This window comes from Macaca fascicularis, chromosome 4 (genome assembly GCF_037993035.2).
Source record: "Macaca fascicularis isolate 582-1 chromosome 4, T2T-MFA8v1.1".
In the NCBI taxonomy this organism is placed as follows: domain Eukaryota; kingdom Metazoa; phylum Chordata; class Mammalia; order Primates; family Cercopithecidae; genus Macaca; species Macaca fascicularis.
Window position 1 is genome coordinate 25,137,352 of NC_088378.1, and position 27,101 is coordinate 25,164,452.

The window sequence follows — 27,101 nt, forward strand, 5'->3', positions numbered from 1 at the left end:
AAAATTTTAATAAGAGTAATTAAAGAAAATCTAATTAAACAGAGATATAGGCCATGTTTACAGATTGGAAAGCGGTATTATGCAGATGTTAATTCATCAATCATTGATCTATAGACTCAATACAATGATAATTAAAATCTTAGTGAGTTGGTTTATGTGATAAGCTGATTTTGGAATTTATATGGAAAGAAAAGGACTAAAAATAGCTTGAGATATTTTCGAAAATATCAAAGCAAGAAGAATTGCTCTATCAGTTATTTTTACTTATTACAAAGCTATAGTAATTAAAATGAAGTACAAAAAGTAACAAAATTAAAATATATTGTTTAGTCAGACACACAGACCAATGGAACAGAAAGAAGAACCCAGAGATAAATCTACACACTTACAGCCAAGTCCTTTTTGACAAAGTTTCCAAGAACATACAGTGGGGAAGAAACACTCTCTTCAATAAATGGTGCTGAGAAAACTGAATATTCATACGCAGAAGATTGAAACTAGATCTTTCACCACATGCAAAAGGATTAAAGATCTAACTGTAATACCTGAAACTATGAAACTACTAGGAGAAAACACTGGGGAAACACTATAGGACATTGGTCCAGGGAAAGATTTTTTGGGTAAGCCCTCAAAAGCAAAGGCGACAAAGCAAACACAGACAAATGAGATTACATCAAGCTAAAAAGCTTCTGTACAGCAAAGAAAACAATGAACAAACTGAAGAGACAACCTGCCGAACATGAGAATATATTTGTAAAGTATCCATCCAACAAAAGTGTAATAAGCAGAATATACAAGGAATTCAAACAACTCAGTAGCAAATAATAATAATAATAATAATAATAACCCAATTTAAAAATGGGCAAAAGATATAAACAGATATTTCTCAAAAGAAGACATACAAATGGCTATGAGGTATATGAAAAAATGCTTACCATCACTAATTACCAGGGAAATGCACATCAAAGCCCAAATAAGATAACACTTCACTTCAGTTAGAATGGCTATTATCAAAAAGACAAAAAAAAAATAACAAGTGTTGGTGAGGATGCAGAGAAAGGGGAACACTCATACACTATTGGTGGGAATGCAAAGTAGAACAACCATTAGGGAAAAGAGCATGGAGGTTCCTCAAAACATTAAAAATATAACTACCATATTGACATGGTTTGAATCTGTGTCCCTACCCAAATCTCATGTCAAATTGTAATCCCCATTTTTGGAGGAGAGCTTGGTGGGAGGTAACTGGATCACGGAGGCAGATTCCTCCCCCTCCTCTTCCCATGATAGCGAGTTCTCATGAGATCTAGTTCTTTAAAAGTGTGTGGCACCTCCCACTTCTCTCTCTCTTCCTCCTGTCCAGACATGTAAGATGTGCCTGCTTCCCCTTTGCCTTCCGCCATGATTGTAAATTTCCTGAGGCCTCTTCAGCCATCCTTCCTGTACAGCCTGCAGAACCGTAAGTCAATGAAATCTCTTTTCTTTATGAATTACCCAGTCTCAGGTATTTCTTTATAGTAGTGTGAGAACAGACTAATAAACATATGATTCAGCAACCCCACTGCTGGGTGTATATCCAAAGAAGAGGATATCAGTATATCAAAGAGGTGTCTGCACTTCCATGTTTACTGCAGCATTATTCACAATGGCCAAGGTATGGAATCAGCCTAAGTGTCCATCAACAAATAAATAAAGAAAATGTAATACATACACAAAATAGAATATTATTAAGCCATCAAAAAGAATGCAATCCTCTCATTTGCAACAACATGGATGGAACTGGACATCATTATGTTAAGTGAAATAAACCAGGCACAAAAAGCAAATATCACACATTCTTACTCATGTGGGAGTTTAAAAAGTAGATTTCATGGAAGTAGGGAGTAAAATGGTGGTTCACAGTTACACTGATTTGATTACTACACATTGTATATACGGATCAAAATATCACACATATCCCCAAAATATGTACAACTATGACATATAAATGTAAAAACCCAAAAATACATACACTGTCTAGGAATACATGACTAGGTAATAAAATACATATAAGTAAACCAAAGAAGCAAACATCATAAAAGTCAAAATGTTACCATTAGAGGGAAGGGAAGGAATCATGACCAACAAATGCAAATAGTACTTGCAAATTCTGTTTACTTGATTGAGATTTCATGAGTATTTATTTTACAACAATTTGTTAAGCTGTATGTTTATATTTTATCAAATATTTATATTTGTAATATTTCATTAAAAACTGAAGTGTTATGCTAGGGTAAGTAATGAGAAAAAGTATATATTATATCGACAAGAAGTCTAAATGGGTATGCAACAAATGAACAAATTCAGAATACTAATAAAAGAATGCATACTTTCATGATTATGTATAAAGATTCCTGCAAGACTTGCTATCAGCTAAATGCCATTTGGTACTCAATTATGTAATCATCTAATAAACAGACTTAATGGCTCATTAATTATACCAGCATATTTGCATAAGCTAGCAGTTAGACTAAACATAGAAGGAAACAGCACTTGAGTAACAGAATTTATTTTTTTGCCTAACCATAATATTAAGGCTAGGTTTACAAAGTGAATAGAAGTATACGGGTTATTTTATATCCACCAATCTAGCAAAATGACCAGAAAAGTATGTCTGTAAACATTCTTATTATTAGAATTATAAGCAACAAATTGTCAGGTTTTATTTTTGTTGGCCCCAATCCAAAGTTCCCAATTATGAAAAAAAAATCAGGTATGTATTTCACATATAAAGCTGGCTGAAAAAAAAAGTAAACAAGTATCCATGTTAAATCCAAATTAACAGGTAATACAAGTTTTAATAGTATATTTTTAGATTTTTTTAATGACAAAGATAAAAGTATTACAAATCATTTAAAGTAAATTTATGTAAAGATATCAACAGTATATTAACAGGGGAATTTCAGAAAACAGAGAAAGAGAAAGACAGATTCTGTGTGTGTGTGTGTGTGTGTGTGTGTGTGTGTGTGTGTGTGTGTGTGTAAATACACCAGAGCATCTCTGTGTTTATGTCTCTTAGGACACAGAAAAACAGACTAATTCCATCTATCCCACACAAAAACCCTCTTAGATTAGGCCTTATGAAGTTACTTTGATCAAGATAGAGAAGTTTCTGTACACCAAAGGAAAGACAGTAAAATTCCTAGCTGTTCCTTTTTTCCCCATTTCATACAATGCTAAGCAATGTGCAACTATTATTCTACTATCATAATTTTAAGGCTCTCAGAGGCTCCAAAAGTCTAGTACCCTTGAGGATATGAGATGCTCTTTGAAGATGATAAAGACATAACAGTTTGTTTGCTTGCAGCAAAGCTTTAGAGGCACGGCAGGTGGCAAAAGGTGGGAGGTATCTAGACTTTTAGTAAATCTAGGAAAGCATTTGTACACTTGAGGTGATATTCAGTCAAGTGTCTTGCCTCCTTGAGTCAGGTTTATCAACTTTCTCACTTCACCTCAGGCACTGAAGGCCAAGTCCCTATTTCTATCAGGAATCTTGTGCTACACATAAGTATGATCTTAGACAAATAATTTTCACAGAAACCTATCATCATTACATCTTCTCTTCCCCTTTTGTAATAAGTGAATTAAACCTTCTGTGAAGAAATACAGAAATCCCTAAACCATATTATATAAATTAAATGGTCACAATTTATGAACTGTATGTACACCCATTGGAAAGAAAAAACACAGTACAAGATGTCCAAGATGCCAATGGAGAGTTGCAGAATTTCTCCAACAGTCTTCTCACAGAAATAAAAAACTACCCAGATGTTTTTATGGCTGCTATCAAAACCCTCTGAAATACTAAACACAGACAATACGCACTATATGCTTCAGGGAACAAACTTCTCATATACACCAGAGAAGCTGGAAGTACTGGTCAATCTGCCCAATATTCTTAGGTTTTCTTAAGCTTTACAATAGTGTATCTGTTCATTGTATGTAAGAAGACTTCATCAAGATAAAAATTTCTTCACAAGAGTGAATCAACAGTCTCTATGACTGGGAAGATACTGCTGACTTGGCCAAATGTGAACGTCAGAAACAGGGTACTTTCACCTGGCATGAACAACAACAAATCTTTATCATTTTACCAAAATTTGGTCTAGGGTAGCCTTGATTGTCCTACCAAACCAGAGGTCATCATGAAAAACTACTTCATTGATGATATAACATTAACTGGACTTAGGTGGGCAGAAAGTAGTACTCTATACGCTTTAGTAAAAACGAGAATTCCAGAGGTTAAGTAATCCATAAAAATTGAGAGGCTTGCTGTCTCAGTAAAGTTTCTGAGTTCTAGAATCACCTGTAAAATGCATGACAAATTGCTACATCTCACATTAATTACCACCAAGAAAATGGCACAACACATGATTTTAGCCTCTTCCAATTTTGGAAGCAACTTCTATAATATTTGGGTGTACTGCTCAGAACTACTTATGACATCACCTATAATTCTGTCAACTTTATGACCTACAGCAAAAACAAACAAACAAACAAAACTCATGCAGCCTCCAAGGTCAGATAGTCTATCACTTGGGCCTTTATTCCAGCAGGTTCAATGCTGGTCATGGTTTCAATGACAGATTGGATAGTACAGGAACTTCTGACAAGGTGCAATATGAGATCACACACAGATTTCTAGGATTTTGGAGTGAATCTATGTTCCCTTTGTTAAATAACTATTCTTACTTTGTGATCCTCAATTTGGTAAACATAATTTTGAGCTCCTACCATCATGGCCACTTTGCACATAATCCCATTCGAGCAAGCACTAGGACAGCTGATGAAAGAGGGCGACCTATCAATGCAAGGGATTATTTTGCCTGCTTTGCAGGAAGAGGAAGCCCTTAAAGAACATTCACAAATCAAAATTATTCTCTCAACCTGTATGTATTCTCAGAGGACCATCTACATACTTTTTTCCACCAATCTTCTCATACTATTCCGCAAGTTTTTTTTATTCTGAGCCCCTGACCATCTAGCCCAACCATTAGCAATGGTCTATAAATCTATACAAATCAGTAGCTGAAGTCTCATCCATCTCCAAAGTAAATGAGTAGATACGCTACTTCAAAATTTTCCCTCTTTGAAAAGTAGTCCAATTCTAGCAGTTATAATATATTATATGATACAACCTATAAATCAGATTTAGTAACCATTTTTCTTCCCTGGTCACCTAGTTAGAGAAAATTTCCCATGAGCCAGAGGTGTACATTGTGAATGTGAATCATATGCTCATACAATTCACTTGTGTTATCAGGGCTACTTTAAACTTATCTTACAAATGTCACTTTCACTTGATGGTGGAGTGCTATTGTGCACATATAAACTATATTTTAGAAAGTCATGTAATACACAATGCCAGATTGGTTGCCAAATTTGTATAGGAAATATCTGTGAGTTGAACAATATAGACTCCCTCATCAGAGATGATCTGACTACAGCTATTACTGAACATCCAGATTGATACAGGCAGAGACCAACCCTGGACTCAGAAGATAGTAAATAACCCTGGGGAGACCAACAAGCTACCTAGTGGCAGGGTGATTACATTAAAAATGCCTTCTTACACCATACACAAAACTTCACATCCTTGGCTACTATGCTTTTCTATCAAGCATTATCTTACTATGGACTTTCTAGGGGTGATGGCATCCATAAAACACTGTTTCTGGTCAAGAAACTAGTTTAACAATAAAAAAAAAATGTAAGGCACTGAGCAAATATTCACTGGTCTTATGATGTACCCTAGCTCCCAGAAGCAGATGATCATAGATATTGGTGGAATGGCATGTTGAAAACTCAGTATGATATCATGTAGGACACAACACCTTGGAAAACTGAGGTGCTATCCCACAAAATGCTCTGAACTAGAAACCAATATATGATGTTATTTCTCTTATACCTGTAATATATGAGTCTATGAACTAAAGAGTAGAAGGGAAAATGATTTTCTTTGGTTTTCTAACCCTTTAACTTTGTGAAGGGTGGTAAGAAAATTGATGGTTTTGAGATCTTATTCCAAACTAGCGTACTTCTACTAGAACTGAAAATTCAAACTTTGCTCTAACCTTTGAAGCTTCTCATCTCCCTGAACCAATAGCAGAATAAGCTAACCGCGTTGGCTAGAGGAACTGATCATGATGATCAGTGAAAGGAAGACTGCTCATATGCAATGGAGGTAGAGGTAAATAAAGCCTGGTGCCCCAGGGATCCTCTGCAGCACCTACTAGTACTGCCATATCTAGTGATAAAAATTGATGGAAGACTAATGCAAACCAATACAGACAAGATGACAAAGGGCTCAAGAACCTCAATAACAAAGCTTTCGATATTAAAAAAACAAAACTTAGATATAGACAATATATAGCATCCTAACCAGCTAGAGTTGTTTGAATTACAAGAGAAACAGATTGGGTAGAAGGGGAAAAGTTATAAATACCCACTAAAGCCACATGTCCACTTATAGAGACAAAGACTGTACTAACTAACCATATTTTAAACTTTGCTCTGTTAAGTAAGCATTTATCTATTAAAAAGGAAATTTTTAATTTCCTTTTTCTCCATCTCTCCCCTGCCTTACGTAGGGTGTTAATTTTGTAATTTAGTCTATAGGTTAAACGATATGAAGATACGACTAGAACTAAAGTAACAAAGAAGAAAAATCACCAAATAAATACTGATGGGATTCTAGATTTCCCTGTTAGGGAAGAGCGTAAGGCCATTTTTGTTGTGGAAGGAAAATTATATATTGTATTAGCTGAAAGAATGTTACTGCTATTGCTGTTGACTGAAACTTTAATGCTCTGAGGTTTAAATGACTCAAAATATTCAAAGAGCTTAGACTGGTCCTGCCAACAGTAAGCACTCTTATAACTATTGGATATTAGTACTGAATTATTATATTTTGTAATAACAATCTTGGGATAAATTACTGCAAGATATATAGAAAAACTAAGCAAATGAAAAATAGGAATAAATGATTCCTTACTAATTCTAGAAGAAAAAAATTGGGGAAGGAAATAAAATATAATCACAATGTATCTTTGAATTGGCAGTGAATAACATTTAACCATTTTCAGCACAGTATCCCTTCTCTCAGGGGCACTTAGTATCTCTGATTCATTTAGTTTCCAGAAGGCAAAACCCTCCAATGTTCTGCTTAGGCAGGAGAAAAACAGTCACTCTGCTAAATGGTGTAGGAATGCAGGAAATCTGAAAGCATAACTGAGTCTTGTAATTGGAACTAGTCTTATTATTGACAAGGTTAGACTTTCACCTAATCTTCTACTTTCATCTGCATTCTCAGTAGTGCCCTTAATTCCTAGTACTTCTAGAACGTCGTAATATGCAAATAAGTAGCTTCTGAGTTTTCCCTACTGCCAGCTTGGGTTTTAGCTTTCCTGGTGTAATAAATCAGTTACAACTTGTCCATTGGTTTTTCAGCTCCTGAAATTATATTGTGGAAGCCTCCATCCCATTCCCACCTTGAAAAACTTCCTCCCATACATCCCTTCCTACTGAGAAAGTGGTTTCATGAAAACAAGGGAGTAAACCAGGATAGGTAATTGGATCTCAGGTAACAGGGGATCTAACCCAGAAGAGAGAAAAGAAATTTCCAGGATGATGATGAAGGGAAATCCCATGAAGGCTGATGCTCAGGGCCAAAAAAAAAATCCTCCAGTACAAACTGGAACAAAAGAATGTGATAAAAGAAAAAAATAGATTACCTGATTCCTTTTAGCTGGTTGAGAATTTATGTTTTCACAAATACGAATAGGATATTGTCCCTGCCCTCAGGAATGTGAAAGCCTTGTAGTTACAAAACATAATTGGAAAGAATGATTGTAGGGAACCTTGACATATATTTTGTGAAGCAGTACAATATACGGGTTAGGCATTACAATTCTTTGGAACTGGTCTATCTGGATTCAAATACCAACAATACCAATTACCAGTTGTGTCACTTTAATTGAATGGCTTAACTTCTCTGTGTCCCAGTTGAATCATTTGTTTTAAAAAACAAAACAACCAGGCCGGGCGCGGTGGCTCAGGCCTGTAATCCCAGCACTTTGGGAGGCCGAGACGGGCGGATCACGAGGTCAGGAGATTGAGACCATCCTGGCTAACATGGTGAAACCCCGTCTCTACTAAAAAAAAATACAAAAAACTAGCCGGGCAAGGTGGCGGGTGCCTGTAGACCCAGCTACTTGGGAGGCTGAGGCAGGAGAATGGCGTGAACCCGGGAGGCAGAGCTTGCAGTGAGCTGAGAACCGGCCACTGCGCTCCAGCCCGCGGACAGAGCGAGACTCCATCTCAAAAATAAATAAATAAATAAATAATTAATTAAAAAATAATAAAAAACAAAACGAGATATTAAGAGTATCTACTTCAAAAGTTTGTTCTGAAATTGAGTGACTTCAATATAAAACCAATACAAATACCTGAGACATAATGAGCACTATATTAGTATTATGCGGTAGCAGAGGTTAGCAGTGTATTTTTAGGATATAAATATCCTAGGGATATATTACTAGTATGTATACTGAACATAAAGTAAACGTAAAATATCATGCAATTATTAACCCCAAGAAAAGTAAAGTTTTAAGAAAAAGGATACATAGTCATATTACTTAAGCTACCAATAAATAATATTTATAGACATTATAATAGAAGCTTTTAATACAGATTTAATCAAGAATATGATAAAACTATAGCAGAGAGAGAGAAAGAGAGCCAATGAAATCTCAGTGCTAAGCTTCTAAATCCCTAAAGATAAGAGATGAAAGCTGAAAGTTAAAAAAATCAAGATAGTGTAAGTGTGTTATTTTTAAACCTGGAGATGAATCCTCCCCCAGACAAAAACACAACAAAACAAGGAATTGAAAGTGGCAGCCTCTGAGGAGTGGAACTTGGGAGTGCAGTAGAATGGGTAGAGGATTACTCTTCATTCTTAAAAACCTTCCCACACTTTTTGACTTTTTAAACTATGTATACTTATTACTTCAATAAAAATAAAAAGTAGTGGTTAGTAGATATCACACAGACCATGAACTATTATCTTCTCTAGCTGCTCTGCCAAAAAGATAAATACGGGCTCTGGGCTGGAAGTGGAAAGGAAACTGAAGCCACACAGAATCTGGACCTTTATTTGGCCTTTGCTTTTGTTCCAACAGATAAAACGAAAACAAACATATTTGTTTTCTAAGCTCTAAATTGTCTTTTTAAAAAAATTATGTTCACCTTATTAAATTTTATCTCTAATGTAACAAAACTGAATTAGTATGATTTAATTGTTGTCATAAAGAAAAATATTTGAGGTAAATAAGTTTTTTTTTTTTAAAGAAATGCCAATTTGACATCCCAAAGGAATTTATCTTGTTTACATTAAAAATCTGAAATAAAATTCCTTCTGGGTAAAAGATTTCAGCTTAACCATAGGAAACTGGCATTTTTGACATCCAAAAATGGAAAGGTACTCAGGAACAAATCACAGCATACTCAATCAGAACTTCAGGGCAAACAATTATCACCAGGGTCAGTCCAGAGCCCTAAGACTCACAGGATTTCCATGCTGAACATTAAGACTGACACAGTGACTCCAACTGAGCATTTCCAACAGATAATCTATTGTTACATGATATTAATATTGTATTTAATATAATTTTATATTTAAATATTAAATATTATTATATTTAATATTTATGTTCATTATATGGATCCTATAAACATTTATATGTTTATATGTTATGTCTATATATTATAAAATGTAAATACACTAATTAAGGGCTTCTTATGCACTAGAAAAAAATGCTTGTAACGTGTTTGATTCTAGAGCCCCAAGTAGTTTACAGACATCTAATTTATCATTATAACACTATACACAGCTGCATAGCATGTCAGTATTACCCAGGAGACATCAATATATCTTTGAAATGCACCAAAAAAAGGCACAACTAGCATAACGTAGTTATAATCAAAAGAGCAGTCTAAGGACAAGATATGCGTATACCAGCTCACACTAACCATATTGTGAGCCCTCCCTGGGGTTTTCTCATCAGTCCTGAAGAGACTGCTAGGCCCAGAACATATGCCCTAAGTAAGCCAGGACACTAAGAATTATGTCCAATTATGGACAAGATACATTGCTTTGCTTCAGTTACAAAGGGACATTCCCAAAAATGGGACATTCCCATTTTTGTGTGAAAATGGGCATTTAGCATCACTGCAAAGAGGTAGATTTTAAAATATCACACACTGTATAATTTTGTTCTCCTAGCCCAGTACACACACACACACACACACACACACACACACACACACACACACACAAGCCTCTCCTTCCTCTGCCACCCTCCTTCCCTCTCCTTCCCAATTTCCCCGCAAGCCTCCTGCTCTTTTTCTCACCTGACCTCCCTCCTTGCCTCCCCACCAGTTCCAACCTCCCTCCTTCCCCCTTCACCTCCTTCACCTCATCCTTTCCTCATTCCCTCTCCACCTCATCCTTTCTTTCTACTCTCCCATGCTCCCTCCTCCTCCCTCTCCCTGCCCCCACCATTCTTCCCTCTGTCTTCCTTCCCACCTCTCCTCCAAACACACCCTTCCCCCCACACACACATCCACTGTCTCTACCCTGACACATACCCACTCTCTCTACCCCCACCCCACATCTACCTACTCTCCCTTCCCTCTTCACTATCCTCCTCCCCACTCTAATTTTATTTCTGGAAATGAAAATCAGTGTCTCCTTTATGTGAAATGTTTATTTGAACTATCTGGAGGAATATAATAATCTGTGAGACGAGGGACTAGCCTTTTCATCTGTTTTGGGACATATTTTGGATATGGTGAATCCCCTAGGAGTTTACGTAAAACCCAAATCATATCTCACCAGAAACATAACTCTCTGTTCTTAATTACTATAAACTTTCTATATTGCTGTTAAAATATTATCACATCATTAACGTGTGGAGGCGGGCATTTGTCTGGGGTAACTGGAATGATTCTATGAAGTTTAGTCTTAGCTGTCTATCATTTTCACTTGAAAGAATTCCAAACATGTTCTTGGTTTATCTCACAACTACAGTCATAAGCCCCTTCTCTTTATCGTGCCACTTTATTCTAGTACTAATTTAGTATATACAGGCAAGAAAAACATTTCTTTTCTATTAACAGTCTAAATAATTCCATGTGTACATCACCATAAATTATACTTTTACAAACTCTAAGCAAATACAATATGTATATGCATATGTGTGTATATATATGTGCACATATATGTATGTGTTTGGTTAAGATACATATGCATGTGTGGATATGTAATATATATTTACATATATACATATATTTGGATATATACACATATCTACATATATGGAAATTTTTGTTCTATACATGCATGCACATCCATGTGCACACATATGTATCTTACTTAACCAAACACATTTCATTCCCCTAACATAAAATTTTTCCTTCTGATTGGCACACACAAAAGTAGCAGAAATGTAAATCCCAATTCCCTTTCTGTCTGCTATCAAAACCAAGAGAAGAACATAAATTACATACAGTAACCACACCCTCAAATCTGAAACTTTCAATTTTTAATACACATACAACCATAACTGGAGAAGAGAAATAGGGAGCAGGGTCAGCTTGCCGATAAATTCTGTAAGAGCTGCAAAGAATGAGCGGAGTCTATAGGAGGCCTGCTCACTTACTCTATGTAACAAACTCAGATCTGTGTTTTACAAAATGTTCTGGATCGCCTGCAGTTGGATATTAGTTGGAGCTTTTGTAAACACACAGAGTATGGTTTGTGGGCATGTGTTGATTAATACTGAGTGTTAACTTGATTGGATTGAAGGATGCAAAGTATTGATCCTGGTGTGTCTGTGAGGGTGTTGCCAGTGGAGATGAACTTTTGAGTCAGTGGGCTGGAGAAGGCAGACCCACCCTCAATCTGATGGGCACCATCTAATCAGCTGCCAGCGAACATAAAGCAGGCAGAAAAATGTGAAAAGGCAAGACTGGCCTAGGCTCCCAGGCTACACCTTTCTCCCATGCTGGATGCCTCCTGCCCTCAAACATTGGACTCCAAGTTCTTCAGTTTTCAGACTTGGACTGGCTCTCCTTGCTCTTCAAGCTCGCAGACAGCCTATTGTGAGACTTGTGATCATGTAAGTTAATACTTCACACACACACACACACACACACACACACACACACACACACACATCCTATTAGTTCTATCCCTCTGGGGAACCCTGACTAATACAGATTTTGGTACCAGGAATGGTTCTAGAGGAATAGAATATTAAGGATGTTCTTTCATTGGTTTTGGGGTTTCTGGAGTTGGCTGCTTAACATGATTAGATCCAAAATGCTAAGGACTCTACTTGTAATAGTATGGAGAACACTGACATTAGTATGGAGAACACTGTAATAGTATGGAGAACACTAATAGTATGGAGAACACTGGTATGAACTCTTTAGAGAGTTACACAAAATAAATACATTTGACACTCCTGAATCACCGCTCATGAGAGACAAAGACTTTAGTGACTCTACACAATACCTCTGATCATATGTGGAGAACCAAGGAACATAATGAAGCTGGTTGGTTGCTCCTAAGTTCAGTGGACAAACTGATGAAAGAAAATGATGAACTCAGGGATTCTGTCTCCTGGTTTCAGAAGCTGAGGCTCAAATCTGCTAAGATTACCCATAGTGAATGGCTCATTTCCTGTAGAGAATTATGGGGGGACCATGATGAAGCTGAGGACACTGAGTTTGAAAACTCAGATGAAACTTTTGCCAGAAGAAACAGCTTCCCCATCCCCAGTAGTGGCAACATCCCCTCCCCGACCCATGCTGCCATTAGCCTTTCTACCTTTGTCTGAGGAGATAAACCCTGTGCTGCCTGAGGCAACAGGGATGGCCTTCCCTGAAACAGTTGCCCAGAAAATGTTGATTCTCCTCAGGAGCCACCTCTAACACCCCTGTTTACTTCTAGACATATAACTAAAGTCCTGGCAGGCCTCTAGAGGTGAGGTTGAGATTGTGACCCAAGAGGCGGTATGCTACACTAGAATAGAACTGCTTGAGTTCTCTAATCTATATACACAGAATTCTGGAGAACAGGCGTGGGAATGGATATTAAGGGTATGGGAAAATGGTGGGAGGAACATAGAGTTGGATCAGGCTGAATTTATTGATTTAGGTCCACTAAGTAGGGACTCTGCTTTTAATGTTGCAGCTCTGGGAGTTAAAAAAAAGTCTAATAGTCTATTTGCTTGATTAGCTGAAATATGGATTAAATGATGGCCCACTGTGAGAAGGCTGAATATGTCTGAACTCCCTTGGTTTAATGTAGAGGAAGGGATTCAAAGTCTTAGGGAGACTGAGATGGTGGAGTGGATTAGTAACTAGACCTACTCATCCCAGCTGGGAGGGTGCAGAAGATATACCCTTGACCAATGCCTTCTGAAACAGATTTGTGAGGGCTGCACCTGCATCTCTGAAGAGCTCTGTAATTGCTCTTCTCTGTATGTCAGATCTAACAGTGGGAACTGAAGTCAACTACAAAATTTAAATACAATAACAATAATTGGATCCCGATGTGGCAAGGGCCAAGTGGTGGCACTCAACCATCAAAGGCAAGGTGGGCCTAGCTACCGTAATGGACAACAGAGACAAAGCAGCAAACAGAATAGTCTGACTCATGCAGAGCTCTGACATTAACTAATTAATCACACTGTTTCTAGAAGTGAAATTGACAGGAAGCCTAATGCGTTCTTGCTTAATTTATATTAGCAGAAAACTTTTAGGTCAAATGGACAAAAGACTAATTTAAATTATAAAAACAGAGAATCATGGCGCCTCAATCCATTTCCAGACTGGAGCCAGTTTACAGACCCAGAACCCCGTGAGTGAAGGAGAGACTGGGTCCCCCTGAGGAAGCACCCCACTTCAGTACCGACAATCTATACTGTGAATATTCCGCCCATGCTTCCCTAAGGAGACCTCTGGCTTTGTACCAGGTTAACTGTGCATTGGGGAAAGGAAAATGATCAGACATTTTGGGGACTACTGGACACTGGCTCTGAGCGACGTTGATTCCAGGGATAAAAACATCATTGTGGTCCTCCAGTTAGAGTAGCGGCCCATTTATTAAGTGACCTGAAAGTCTGCCAGTTTTGAGTGGGGTCCAGAACAGGAGAAGGCTCTGCAACAGATTCAGGCTGCTGTGCAAGCTGCTCTGCCACTTGGGCCATATGACCCAGCAGATCCAATGAGGCTTGAGGTATCTGTTACAGACAGGGATGCTGTTTGGAGCCTTTGGCTGGTCCCCATAAGTGAATCACAGCAGAGGCCTCTAGGATTTTGGAAAAGCCCTACCATCTTCTGTAGATAACTACTCTACTTTTGAGAGACACCTCTTGGGATATTACCGGGCTTTGGTGGAAACTGAATGTTTGACTATGGGTCAAGTCACCAGGCGACCTGAACTGCCTATCATGAACTGGGTGCTTTTTGACCTACCTAGCCATAAAGCGGGTCATGCACAGCAGCATTTCTTCATCAAGTGGAAGTTGTATATACATGATCAGGCTTCAGCAGGTCATGAAGGCACAAGAAAGTTACATGAGGAAGTGACTCAAGTGCCCTTAGTCTCCACTCCTGCCACCCTGCCTCCTCTCCCCCGGCTTTCACCGATGGCCTCATGGTGAGTTCCCTATGATCAGCTGACAGAGGAAGAAAAGACTAGGGCCTGGTTCACAGATGGTTCTGCGCCATATGCAGGCACCGCCTGAAACTGGACAGCTGCAGCACCACAGCCCCTTTCTAGCAATCCCTGAAGGACAGCGGTGAAGGGAAATCTTCCCAGTGGGCAGAACTTCGAGCAGTGCACCAGCTTGTGCAATGTGCATGGAAGGAGAAATGGCTAGATGTGTGATTATATACTGACTCATGGGCTGTAGCCAATGGTTTGGCTGGATGGTCAGGGACTTGGAAGAAGTATGATTTGAAAACTGGTGAGAAAGAAATTTGGGGAAGAGGTATGTAGATGGACCTCTCTGAGTGGTCAAAAACCATGAAGATATTTGTATCCCATGTGAGTGCTCACCAACGGGTGACCTCAGCAGAGAAGGATTTTAATAATCAAGTGGATAGGATGACCCGTTCTGTGGACACCATTCAGCCTCTTTCCCCAGCCACCCTTGTCATCACCCAACGGGCCCATGAACAAACTGGCCGTGGTGGAAGGGATGCCATGGTAGCAGGGATGGAGGTTACTCATGGGATCACCAACATGGACTTCCACTCACCAAGGCTGACCTGGCTATGGCCACTGCTGAGTGCCCAGTTTGCCAGCAGCAGAGACCAACATTGAGCCCTTGATATGGTACCATTCCTTGGAGTGATCAGCCAGCTACCTGGTGGCAGGCTGATTACACTGGACCTCTTCCATTATGGAAAGGGCAGAGGTTTGTCCTCACTGGAATAGACACTTACTCCGGATATGGGTTTGCCTATCCTGCACACAATGCTTCTGCCATGACTACTATCCGTGGACTCATGAAATGCCTTGTCCACTATCATGGTATTCCACACAGCATTGCCTCTGACCAAGGCACTCACTTTACGGCTAAAGAAGCAGGGCTGTGGTTTATGCTCATGAAATTCACTGGTCTTACAATGTCCTCCATCATCTTGAAGCAGCTGGATTGATAGAAGAATGGAATGACCTTTTGAAGTCACAATTACAATGGCAACTAGGTAACAATAATTTGAAGGCTGGAGAAATTCTACAGAAGGCCATGTATGCTCTGCATCAGCGTCCAATATATGATACTGTTTCTGCCATAGCCAGGATTCATGATTCCAGGAATTAAGGAGTGGAAGTGGAGGTAGCACCACTCACCATCACTGCTAGTGACCTACTAGTAAAATGTTTGCCTCCTTTTCCCACAACATTACATTCTCTTGACCTAGAGGTCTTTGTTCCAGAGGGAGGAACACTGCCATGAGGAGATAAAACAATAATTCCATCAAACTGGAAGTTAAGATTGCCACCTGGACACTTTGGGTTCCTCCTATCTTTAAGTCAACAGACTAAGAAGGGAGTTACAGTGTTGGCTGGGGTGACTGACCCAGACTATCAACATGAAATCAGTCTACTACTCCATAATGGAGGTAAGGAAGAGTATGTTTGGAATACAGGAGATCCATATACATGGTTGGGGATTGAGGTGTTTCCAATTGTAATGATACACACACACACACACACACACACACACACACACACACACATATGTGTATCCTATAAGTTCTGTCCCTCTAGGGAACTCTGACTAATACAGGGCATATTGAGTTTGTGGAGCTTGCATGATACACAGATCCAAATGCCACATAAAACTTGCAAATATGCTCAGGACAGGCTTAGGACTGGACACACAGATATAGGGGTAGTCAGTAAAGAAGTGGTCGGCCTGGTACATTGGCTCATGCCTGTAATCCCAGTACTTTGGGAGGCCGGGGTGAGCAGATAACGAGCTCAGGAGATCGAGACCATCCTGGTTAACAGGGTGAAACCCCATCTCTACTAAAACTACAAAAAATTAGCCGGGCGTGGCGGCCCGCACCTGTAGCCCCCCAGCTACTCAGGAGGCTGAGGCAGGAGAATGGTGTGAACCTGGGAAGTGGAGCTTGCAGTGAGCTGAGATCGCGCCACTGCACTCCAGCCTGGGCGACAGAGCCAGACTCTGTCTCCAAAAAACAAAAAAAAAGAAGTGATCATTGAAGCCACTGTAGATAAAATGGAGGGTGAACTAAAGACATAACTCTAGAAGACAATTCTAATTGAAAGTTAACTAAAGGAGGAGAATAAAGAATTAGCAAAAATGAATGACACAAAGGAATCCAAAAATAAAGAAGAACAAAGTCAATGAGGGTGCCAAAAAGACTGTATCTAAGAAAGTATGGCACTTAGCAAAGACTCAAAAAATATTTTTTGAGTGAATGAACAAAAATGAAAGGAATACATTTCGTTAAGTAGGCAGAATATAAAATGCTACAGAGAGGTCAAGAAAATTAAATCATAATAAGGGTATAGATAAAAATACATAAGGTTGGAAATTGTGCCCCTCCTTTGACTTAGCAAGTGTGCTTCTACGGATTTGTTGCGGAGCAACAACTATAAACATCAAGATATTTATCCATAGACATTTATAACAAAAACAAAAACCTACATGTGTAAAAACAGAAAATTGGGATTCAATCATGTACTGGAACATTATTTAATCCTTTAAAATTATGACACAGATTAATATTTATAGGTGTGAATGGATAATTTTAAATACTTAAGTAAAAAAAGGAAGTCTCAAACAATAACACTTCTATTTTTCCAAAAAAAAAAATCTGTAGCTAAAAGTCAAAATATGAGCATAATAGGGTTACCAGTGGTTACCATGAACAGGTAGGGGAATGAGTGTTGCTTTCTCCTTTTGTTTTCAGCATTCTTGAATTTTTCTATGTAAACAATTCTTGTTTGATTAAATTAGAATTTTGATTTAGTTACTGATGTTTTCAATCAGTAATCGATCGTTTTATTTTTATTAACTTAAAAAAATAAATTCTAGATATGCACATACATGTATGTATGTATACATGTGCATATAAAATCCAAAATGTGGATGGTTTTGTCATCATGTTATATTCTCATTTCTGATATTAAAAAAAGATTACATGAGGTAATTGTGAGATTATTTCTTATTACTAAGGTTAATCACATTTAACTCTAGTTAGCAACTGGGTCACTAGAAATAAATAATTTGGCGATTTGCTGTGATGAAATACTAACATTTGGCTATGCTTGCTACTTGTTAAAATAACCAAACTGCTTTTAATTACACTAAAACAAATATGAATTTTTTTAAAACAAATATGAATTTTTAACTTTTCATATTAAAGTCATCTCAGAGGTCAGACTTTTTTTCACAAAGAAGCTAAGGATGTATAAAACTGTTCATTGTACTATATATAAAATTTACTGTTGGTGGGTAAATATAAAATAATAACAAACAGCAAATGATTAATTTTAAAGGCTATTCTGTAAGTATAGACTCCTGAGTTTTATTTTTAAGAAAATTAACAATAAATGGGCCACATTATAGTTTCAAATGAGCAAAGAAGAAATAGGTTTTAGGAGAACTATATTAACATTTTTAAACCATGCTAAATTTTAATATATATTTAACTAAGAGTTACTATATAAGATTTAAGTTGTGTAAACTAAGTACATCTTTAGCACTGAAGACCAAAGTTAAAAAAAAAAAAAAAAAAGCTGCAATTCTACAGCTTATAATAAAACTTAATGTGGTCAGTTTGATATAAAGAAAACTATTAATATTAAATGATGATATAATGTTTCCCCATGAAATTTACAGCTTTTGTATTGAAATAAAATGTCCAAGAAGGAATATAACATTCCTCTAAACCTACTAAAAATGGTTAAGAAAAGTTGAAGCTTCTAAGCCTTGGGCAGTATCGAAAGTTTCCAGGCAACTGTTTTAACCAATCAGCAGATTTAACAAATAAATGCTAATCAAAGAACTCAAAACGATCTGTCAGTGTGGTAGACATGAAAGTAGAAGAAAATAATATTCCCTTAGGAAACTGAAGTTGTATTCAGAAAGAAGAAATAAATAAAATATTAAATCTGTGGGAAGGACCAAAAAGGCAAGAGACATGCAAAGAGAAGACAAGATCAGAATGGGCTCTAAGTAACTCATGGAGCAAGCTTTGTGTTGAAGGATGGGTTGAATTTGTATAAGTAGACAAAAGCAAAGACAGTAGTCAAGACATAAAAAACAAGCATACAGGCAGGAATAAATGCTGTTTTGTCCTTGAGGGAGATAAGGAGTCTAACCTCCTCGGAGCATTAGTTCAGGCTAAGGAAGGGTAGGAACTATTGTACACAGAAGGTAGAGATATATTAAGGTAAGTCACACAATGGTGTCCAGAATTTCCAGTAACTTAAATGATAAAAGATGGGTGACAGCTTTATAAGAACGTGTTTCTTTTCTGCCTTAATTACCTCAGATTCTTCGACTAACTTAATATCTTACTCCTCACTAGATAACAAGGTTAAAGAGAATGAGCACCACATCTGATTCACTCATCATTGCATCCGCCATACTGGCACAGTCCATAGCTCAGAATGCGTGTTCAATAAATACTGGTTGAGTAAATATACAAGAGTAAATTTTAAAATTGTAAATCTTACTGTATAGTCATCATAAAAGGCACTTCATATATTAGGTCACTACACTGAAAAATGCAGATTAGTTTATTGTTTAATCACCCTCTTGGGGAAGGAGGAAGATAGGGTCTCTGACGAATCATGGTAGGTTAGAAAATGGGCAAAGGAACTACTTTTTAACACAGGTGAGGACAGGGGACGTGGGCAGTTGACAAGAGCATGAATGTCTTCATCTATCACAGTAGAGTTGATCAATACTGTCCAAAAGTAAAAAATCATGCTCAAACCTCTTGAAATGTTTTATATCATCTTTTCTCTTTACCTTAGAGGAATCGCTTAGAAAATAAAGACCCCCGGAGCGAAAAAACAGTTATCTAAAATTCAGCAATTCCTTCAGTCTCACGCTGGGGCTTCTTCTTTTTTTTTTTTTTTCTATAAAATTCAGTTCAAATTTAAAGTGGCAACTGTACTATAATTCTATTTTTATAAAAGAATTTATTTTTATATATCTGTATATCTTTCTGTCTGTATATGTATAGAAAGCGGTCTAGAATGATTTACCAGTGTTAATAATGACAGTTTTAGAATTATAAGGAATTTCATTTCATTATATTTAATTTTCTGCATTGGTTAATTTACTTATAATAAAGATATATTGTTTTAAAAAACAGAAAAAAGTTATGATGACTTTCAAGATTAAGCAATTAAAGAGATGGTTGGGTCACTTAACGGGATAGAAATGAAATATTTATTTTGTTTGTTTTTGTAGGAGGAGGTCTCCTACAAAAAGGTCTCCCAAAGACCCAAGAGTTCAATTATAAACATGTTTAAACGAGAAATATATAAATTGAGATGTCAGAAGGCAGGTGTATATATAGGTCTGGTAGCTGAAAAGAGAGGTTTGGGCTAGTGATATAAATGGGGGCATCTGCTGGCATATAAACGATATTTGAAGGCAAATGTTTAAGTGGAATAAATTAGGAGTATACAGGAAGTATACAGTATACTGTATACTAATTTCTAAAGTATACAGAAAGCTAGGATCCTTGGACCTGGGCCAAAGACTAAATCCTGAGCATTCCAACATTCACAGTTTGCCTAGAGAATGGGGGGAAAAAAAAAAAAAAAAAAAAAACTGCAGCAATAAGAGTGTGTGATAGCATAGAAATGGAGAGAATTTTTCACAAAGAAAAAAAAATATGGTCCACTATATCAAATGCTACTGACAGTTGTAGTAAGATAAGAAAAGAGAAGAATGCACTAGAATCATCAGCGTGGAAGTTACAAGTGATATAGCAATGAGCAGGATGAATAGTTCTGACAAAATTATAAAGTCAATGTCAAATCAAAGTGAGTTGGGTAAATACAGGTTAGCAACTGAGGACAGTTCGTATAGACATATTTTGCTATATAGATCAGTGGCTGCAAGGAGACACAAGGTCAAGGGTATTTCTCTGTGTGGTTTGTTGTATTTCATTGTAAGACGGGACATATGAAGGCATGTCTTCACACTAATAGGAATGATGTAGAATAAAAGGATAGGTTGGAAGAGGGAGAAAAGGGGTAGGGGTGAAGAGGGGAGGTTAATCAAAGGAGCACCCTTCTTGAATATTAGTCATTTACAATGTAAGATTTGTAAGATCTTGGCAAATTAAAATTCAGACATTTAAACAGAATGTGATGCTGTTCATGCCACATTTCACTAAGCCTCATATTAGCTTCATCTGAGTGTTGTGATAAATAAGTTGTATCAAGCATTATACTTAATGCTACTGCTACAGTTTTGAGGCAGAAGAAAATATAAAGTAAATGGAACAAGCAGTGATAAACATAGATTCAGACACATTAATGGATAATCCACTGAAGAGAAAGGTACAAGGAAGGCTTAACTAGAAACAAACAAAAATACTGTGGGAATAGGAAAGAAACATAGGGGTAAAAATCCCAAACACACAGAAACACAAGATTTATGAATAATGCAAACCTATGATCTAGATTTATCACCATTAGATATCAATGACCAATAACAGACAGAAATTAGTAGAAAAATGAAAGTAAATTATTAGTTTAAAATATATGACTTACAAATACACCTGAATTAAACATTATTATGAATAGGAATCTCAAAACCTAAATTTATGAAAGAAAAACTTGTTAAAAAACAAATAAAGTTAAAATACAAACTTTTCCTCAGAAAGAAATTTTGTCATTTTCTCTTTTTGAATGCTGATATAAAACAAGGAAATTACTAGGTAGCATGTTTATGACTACTGAGATACCGAAAAAATGAAGACAAAAATTATTTCATAGTAAAACACAAAAAGAGCATAGGTCAAGCAGATATAAAGAAAGACACGAAGAATTGCTATTAGAACTATTACTACTACTGTTTTTACAGTGTTTTCTGTGTGCCAGGTACTATTTTAAGCCTTTTTAATTTTTCATATCAATTATGACAATAACTCTATATGGAAAATAATGTAATTATCCTCCACTTTACAGATGAGTAACTGAGACCCCATTTCACACAACCAGTAAAGAAAGAGCAGGCAGTTTGACCACAAGTCCATGTTGCTAACCACCATATTGCACTATTCTATTATATCTATCAACAACGGGATAGTAAATTCTTTAGAGTAGGATAGAATGATAACATTTGGATATTATGAGAAAGCACATACTATGAAAATAAATGTACATTATTCCCAGGAGCGTTTCACTTCTTGGATTGCTTTTCACATAACTTAATAAAGTCCCATTGTTAAAATCTTCTTCCAAAGAACACTACAGAAAATATTATTCCACACAAGTGAGAAAATATACAGAAAAAAAAAAGAAATTTACTCAGTATATCAACAACAAGAGGCCAAAATCGATGTTCTATAACTGCAAAACTCAGAAACATACTTGCTATGCAAAAGGAAATTCTACTGAATGTAGTTTTTCCTAGTTTACCTCATCAAAACTTGCTATCTGATGTATCTGAGACTAGAGACTAAAAATTAAAATTTAATGTGAAAACACATTTTGAGATAAAGGGCACACCACCCAAAGAACTATAATAGCAGCACCTTTGTTATACCTCCAATGAACTATAAAGTCCAAACACGAAGCTCATCTATTAATATACAGTTTTTAAAAAGTTAAAAATACACTATCATCAGAGAATTCTAACTTTAGAAAAATAATTGCTTCCTTTCTTAGGTGGTGAAGTTACTTTGCTAATAGAAAAGAAAGAAAAATAATGAAACTATGGAAATGGAAAATTTCCTTAATTCAGCTGCTTTTAAAGGTAGTAATTTACAGGTAGGGAAGCAAATTATAAGTTTACATATGAGCAAAAGACTGCGAATTTCACGAGTCCCTATAGCCCTACCAACTATGCCTTATTTCCCATTTGAATATGGGAAATAAAATATCAAGGAACATGAACTCAACTAGAAAGATTTAAACTTCAGGCAAAGTTGAAAAGTAATGATTAACACCAAAGAGCAAAACTTGGGCCTCAGGATAAATCATCCATTTCTAAGCCTCTTTTAAGGGTGTATTGTGACAAGAATCTAGCCAAATACCAACCCAGGGAAGGTCAAGTTGACTCCTGAGTAAACTAAATGAAATATAGTCCCCAAAATGCCTCTATTAAATTAAGGAATGGGAGACACTATAATAATACAGAATCCAAATTCAGACAAAGGCCATGGTACAAATATCTAATTGCCATAATTTACTGTGTCTATAACGTTACAGGAAGACAAATTACCTTTAAGCATGCTTTTAAATATTAGCTAATTTTAAACACTTTTTAAAAGTAGATAGGACAAATGCTTATTTTTTGTGGAACATAAAATATGATATCAAAAGTAAAATGTAGCACTTTACCTTAGACCAAAGATATGTGATTGTTCATAGTTGAATAAAGAACGAATCTTAGCTTCAGAATTCAAAATTATAAGTCTATCAATAATATCCTGAAAAAAAAGAGACAAAGTGAGGCTGTACTTAACTGAAATCATTTAAAGAAAATTAAGTCAACAACAACTTATTTAGATTTGTGGTTCTCAAATTTGGCTTTATAAAGAAATCACCTGAGGAGCTGTAAATAATAATAATAATAATAACTTAATGTCTGGGTCCTAACCCTCAAAGTTTCTGAATTAACTGGTCTGAGTGTGGCCTAGATTTACAATAGGACTGTAAAAGTTTCCGAAGTGAATCTAGTGTTCAGCCAAAGTGGAAAACACTGATTTTGACCCTACTCTGGCACTAGTAAGCACATTATACCACCAGTTAAATATTGATAAAATTGCCAAAAATGTAAACTACTTTGAAAAACAAATATAAAATCCACAAATTAGAAGAATGAATAATGGATCCAAATATTGTATCTAGTAACTATTTGAGATTTTCTTAATAGAAATTACCTGGCTCATGTAAATCAGCAGTTTCCAACCCCGGTTGAACATTAGAATCACATAGAGAACTTAAAGAAGATACACAGGTGCCCAGGTTCAACCCCGGGCCGATTAAATCACTATGTCTAGGGGTGGGATTCTGGCATTAATACTCTTTTAAAAGCTCCCTGTGATGTTCCAGTGTGTTGCCAAGGCTTCAAAACCACTAAAGCAAATACACACAGAACCTGATGATCTAAGTGCCAGCAGTTGTCCTAGCACTCACAATTTTAGCCAATCACACAATTTTGACCATGTTTTAAAAGGCTTTCTTGGCCGGGTGCAGTGGTTCATGCCTGAAATCCCAGCACTCTGGGAGGCCAAGGCTGGCAGACCACGAGGTCAGGAGTTCAAGACCAGCCTGGCCAACATGGTGAAACACTGTCTCTAGTAAAAAAAAAAAAAAAAAAAAAAAAAAAAAATTAGCCAGGTGTCATGATGGGTGCCTGTAATCCCAGCTACTCGGGAGGCTGAGGCAGGAGAACTATTTGAACCCTGGAGGTGGAGGTTGCAGTGAGCCAAGATCGTGCCACTGCACTCTAGCTTGGGTGACAAAGCAAAACTCTGTCTCAGAAAAGAAAAAAAAAAAAAAAAAAGAAGAAGAAGTCTTTCTTTCTATAATTCCCTGCTTTTACGTATATCTTTGGGTTCAGGCCTAAGAAATTTATTCATGGACAAATATCTATCTCTCTCATTGCTCATTTTCCTGACCAAGAAACTTGCTACTCTCCAATGAGTTTAAATTCAGGATATTTCTGTTACCAATAGGGCAAAAGACGAAAGGTTTTGCTAGGGAGTAAAGTCACATAATATTTATTAAGGAATTTGTGGCTTATGATACAAAGACTATTTCATCAAATTAAAAAAAGAGGCAAGGGAATGAATTTGTAAAAAGGAAATAATAGACATTTCAAAATCACATTTGAAAAATACTAATCTAATCAAATACTGATCAATACTAATACAACAACTGGATTGTGGGTAAAGCTATTTAGTAGAAATTTGTACCCAACATATAAGAATGTATTTACCATTCTATAGGTTATATTGTAGAAGTGTGTAAATAATACTAGTATGAGAGTTTAAATTGGTAAATATTAATAAACTACCTAGCAATGATGAATAAAAAGACTATTATTTTTAAATGATCTGTTACTGTCATCTACTACTTTGCTGTGCACTACTTGCTTCAAACATTACAATAGAACATAAGCTAAACAAGTCATATTCATATTTCCAGCTGCACAGTCACTCTCATTAATTGCATCACGACTCTTTCCATCTCCTTTAACCTCTCTACTTTTTCCTGAATTAGCTACACGACAGGGCCACAGAGATTGCCATGACTTGCTCAAGCATCTGAATACTATTAAATAAATAGTCTTCGCCCTGGACATAGTGATGAAACTTGTTTACTATCTACCTATTCTACAAATAGGTAAATGTTTTATTACTTAATAATTATTATAATTTTAAAGAAAGGACCTATTATCACTATTTTTAACCACTGTTAATCTTCATAAAACAATCTAGAATTGATCAGGAATCATTAACCTTCTTGTACCTGAGGTGAGAGAGGTTGCCAATTAGTTCTACGCATAGAAGTTTCTAAATGTATTATAATAAATATTCATTTATTAGTAGGGAATTCGTATAGGTGACTGAAATTTGCGCAGCTATCTGAATATAATGCAGAGCTCAAACTATTTGATAGCCAGTGACATCGTGTAACTGAGATTCTAGTTCTGAATCTAAGTATTAGGTACTGTTAGAATAAAAATGATAGACTGTATTACCAACAAGCTAATGGAAGAGTAGATTACAGTAATCTATCAATGAGAATGCATTTTCAAAGAAGAAGATTACACTGATGTATCACCACTTAGGGAAGAAAACAAAACCCCTGGGAAGCCTTACGGAGAGCTTCAGTTTCTAAGCACCGTAACATGTGTCAATAAGGGAATCAGCTTCCTAAATCAAGAAGCAGCTTCCCAGCAACGAACTAGTGCAAGAAGACCTGGGACTTACAAAAAGTAGACAGAAATTCCGTATCTTTTTAAAAGATACTGTCCAGCTTGAGAATATTTTCAATAACCTACTAGGTCAGACTGAGGCCACACTGGAAAAACAAAAAGGAATATCAATTCTATATAAAGATGTGTTTGAGGGCCTACTGTTTACAACTGCCCCAATAGGCAGGTTTGGGCTATGTGACTGACTCGTTTTTTTGAAGAAATAGGCAAGTGAAGGGTGAGGATAGGTCACATGTAACACCCCAATAGTTCTACACTTCCACTTCTAGAAGTGGCTTATGATTGGTTAACCTATGAATAAAGCTAAGCTAATCAAACTCCTTCCTTGGGATTTTTCAACGTGGAAAAGTAGAGGAAAAGGCTGCTCTCCTACTTGGGGTTATAGAGAATTAAATGGTGACCCTCACACGCACACCAAAAAAAAAAAAAAAAAAAGAAAGATATGTCCAGGGCCTCATCCCCAGAACCTGTAAATGTCACCCTATTCAGAAAAAGAGTCATTGCAGAGGTTAAGAGTCTTGAGGTATGCGTTAGTCCATTCTCACGCTGTTAATAAAGACATACCTGAGACTAATTTATTTTTTTTAAAAAAAAAGAGGTTTAATTAACTCACAGTTCAACATGGCTGGGGAGGCCTCAGGAAACTTACAATCATGGTGGAGGGGAAAGCAAACACATCCTTCTTCACATGGCAGCAGGAAGGAGAAGTGGGGAGCAAAGTGGGGTACAGCTCCTTATAAAATCATCAGATCTCATGAGAACTCAGTCGCTATTATGAGAACAGCATGGGGGAAATTACCCCCATAATTCAGTTACCTCCTGTCAAGCCCCTCCCATGACACATGGGGATTATGGAAATTATAATTCAAGATGAGATCTGGGTGGGGACACAGCCAAACCATATCCTCCTGGATTATCAAAGTAGACATTTAATCTAAGACAAGTGTCCTGAGAGAAAAACGGAGGGAGACTTAAGACAGAGACGAGGAAACAGACATGTAAAGATAGAGGCAGAAATTGGATTCATGTAGCAACAAGACATGAAACAGTGGAAAAAAACAGAAACTAAATGAAAGGATTCTTCCCTGGAGCCTTGGGAGGAAGCATGGCCCTGCTGGCACTTTGTTTTCAAACTTCTGGCCTTCAGAATTGGGAAAGAATAAATTTTTGTGATTTAAAGCTACCCAGTTTGTGGTAATGTGCTATGACAGCCCTAGGAAATTAACAAAAGGGGAGAGGGTAAAGATATTACTACAGAATAACAGGTAGCCCCTCCTATGGGGAATGGAGGACTATGGAGTCCTCTCCTAT

The 27,101-nt window shown here is 36.8% G+C and overlaps 1 protein-coding gene across 11 annotated transcripts in view; it reads right to left on the reverse strand.

Annotated features, from left to right (window-relative positions):
* The window catches only part of TBC1D32 (TBC1 domain family member 32), a 226,664-nt gene that overhangs the window by 96,332 nt on the left and 103,231 nt on the right, over positions 1-27,101 (reverse strand). For 10 of the 11 annotated variants that reach the window (XM_065543266.1, XM_074036960.1, XM_005551691.4 and 7 more), the window contains one exon: positions 23,186-23,274. In XM_065543266.1, the coding sequence (XP_065399338.1) occupies positions 23,186-23,274 (89 nt within the window). Of the gene's footprint in view, positions 1-935; positions 1,005-23,185; positions 23,275-27,101 lie in introns of all 11 variants that reach the window. The other variant, XR_012433384.1, reaches the window with a different exon arrangement.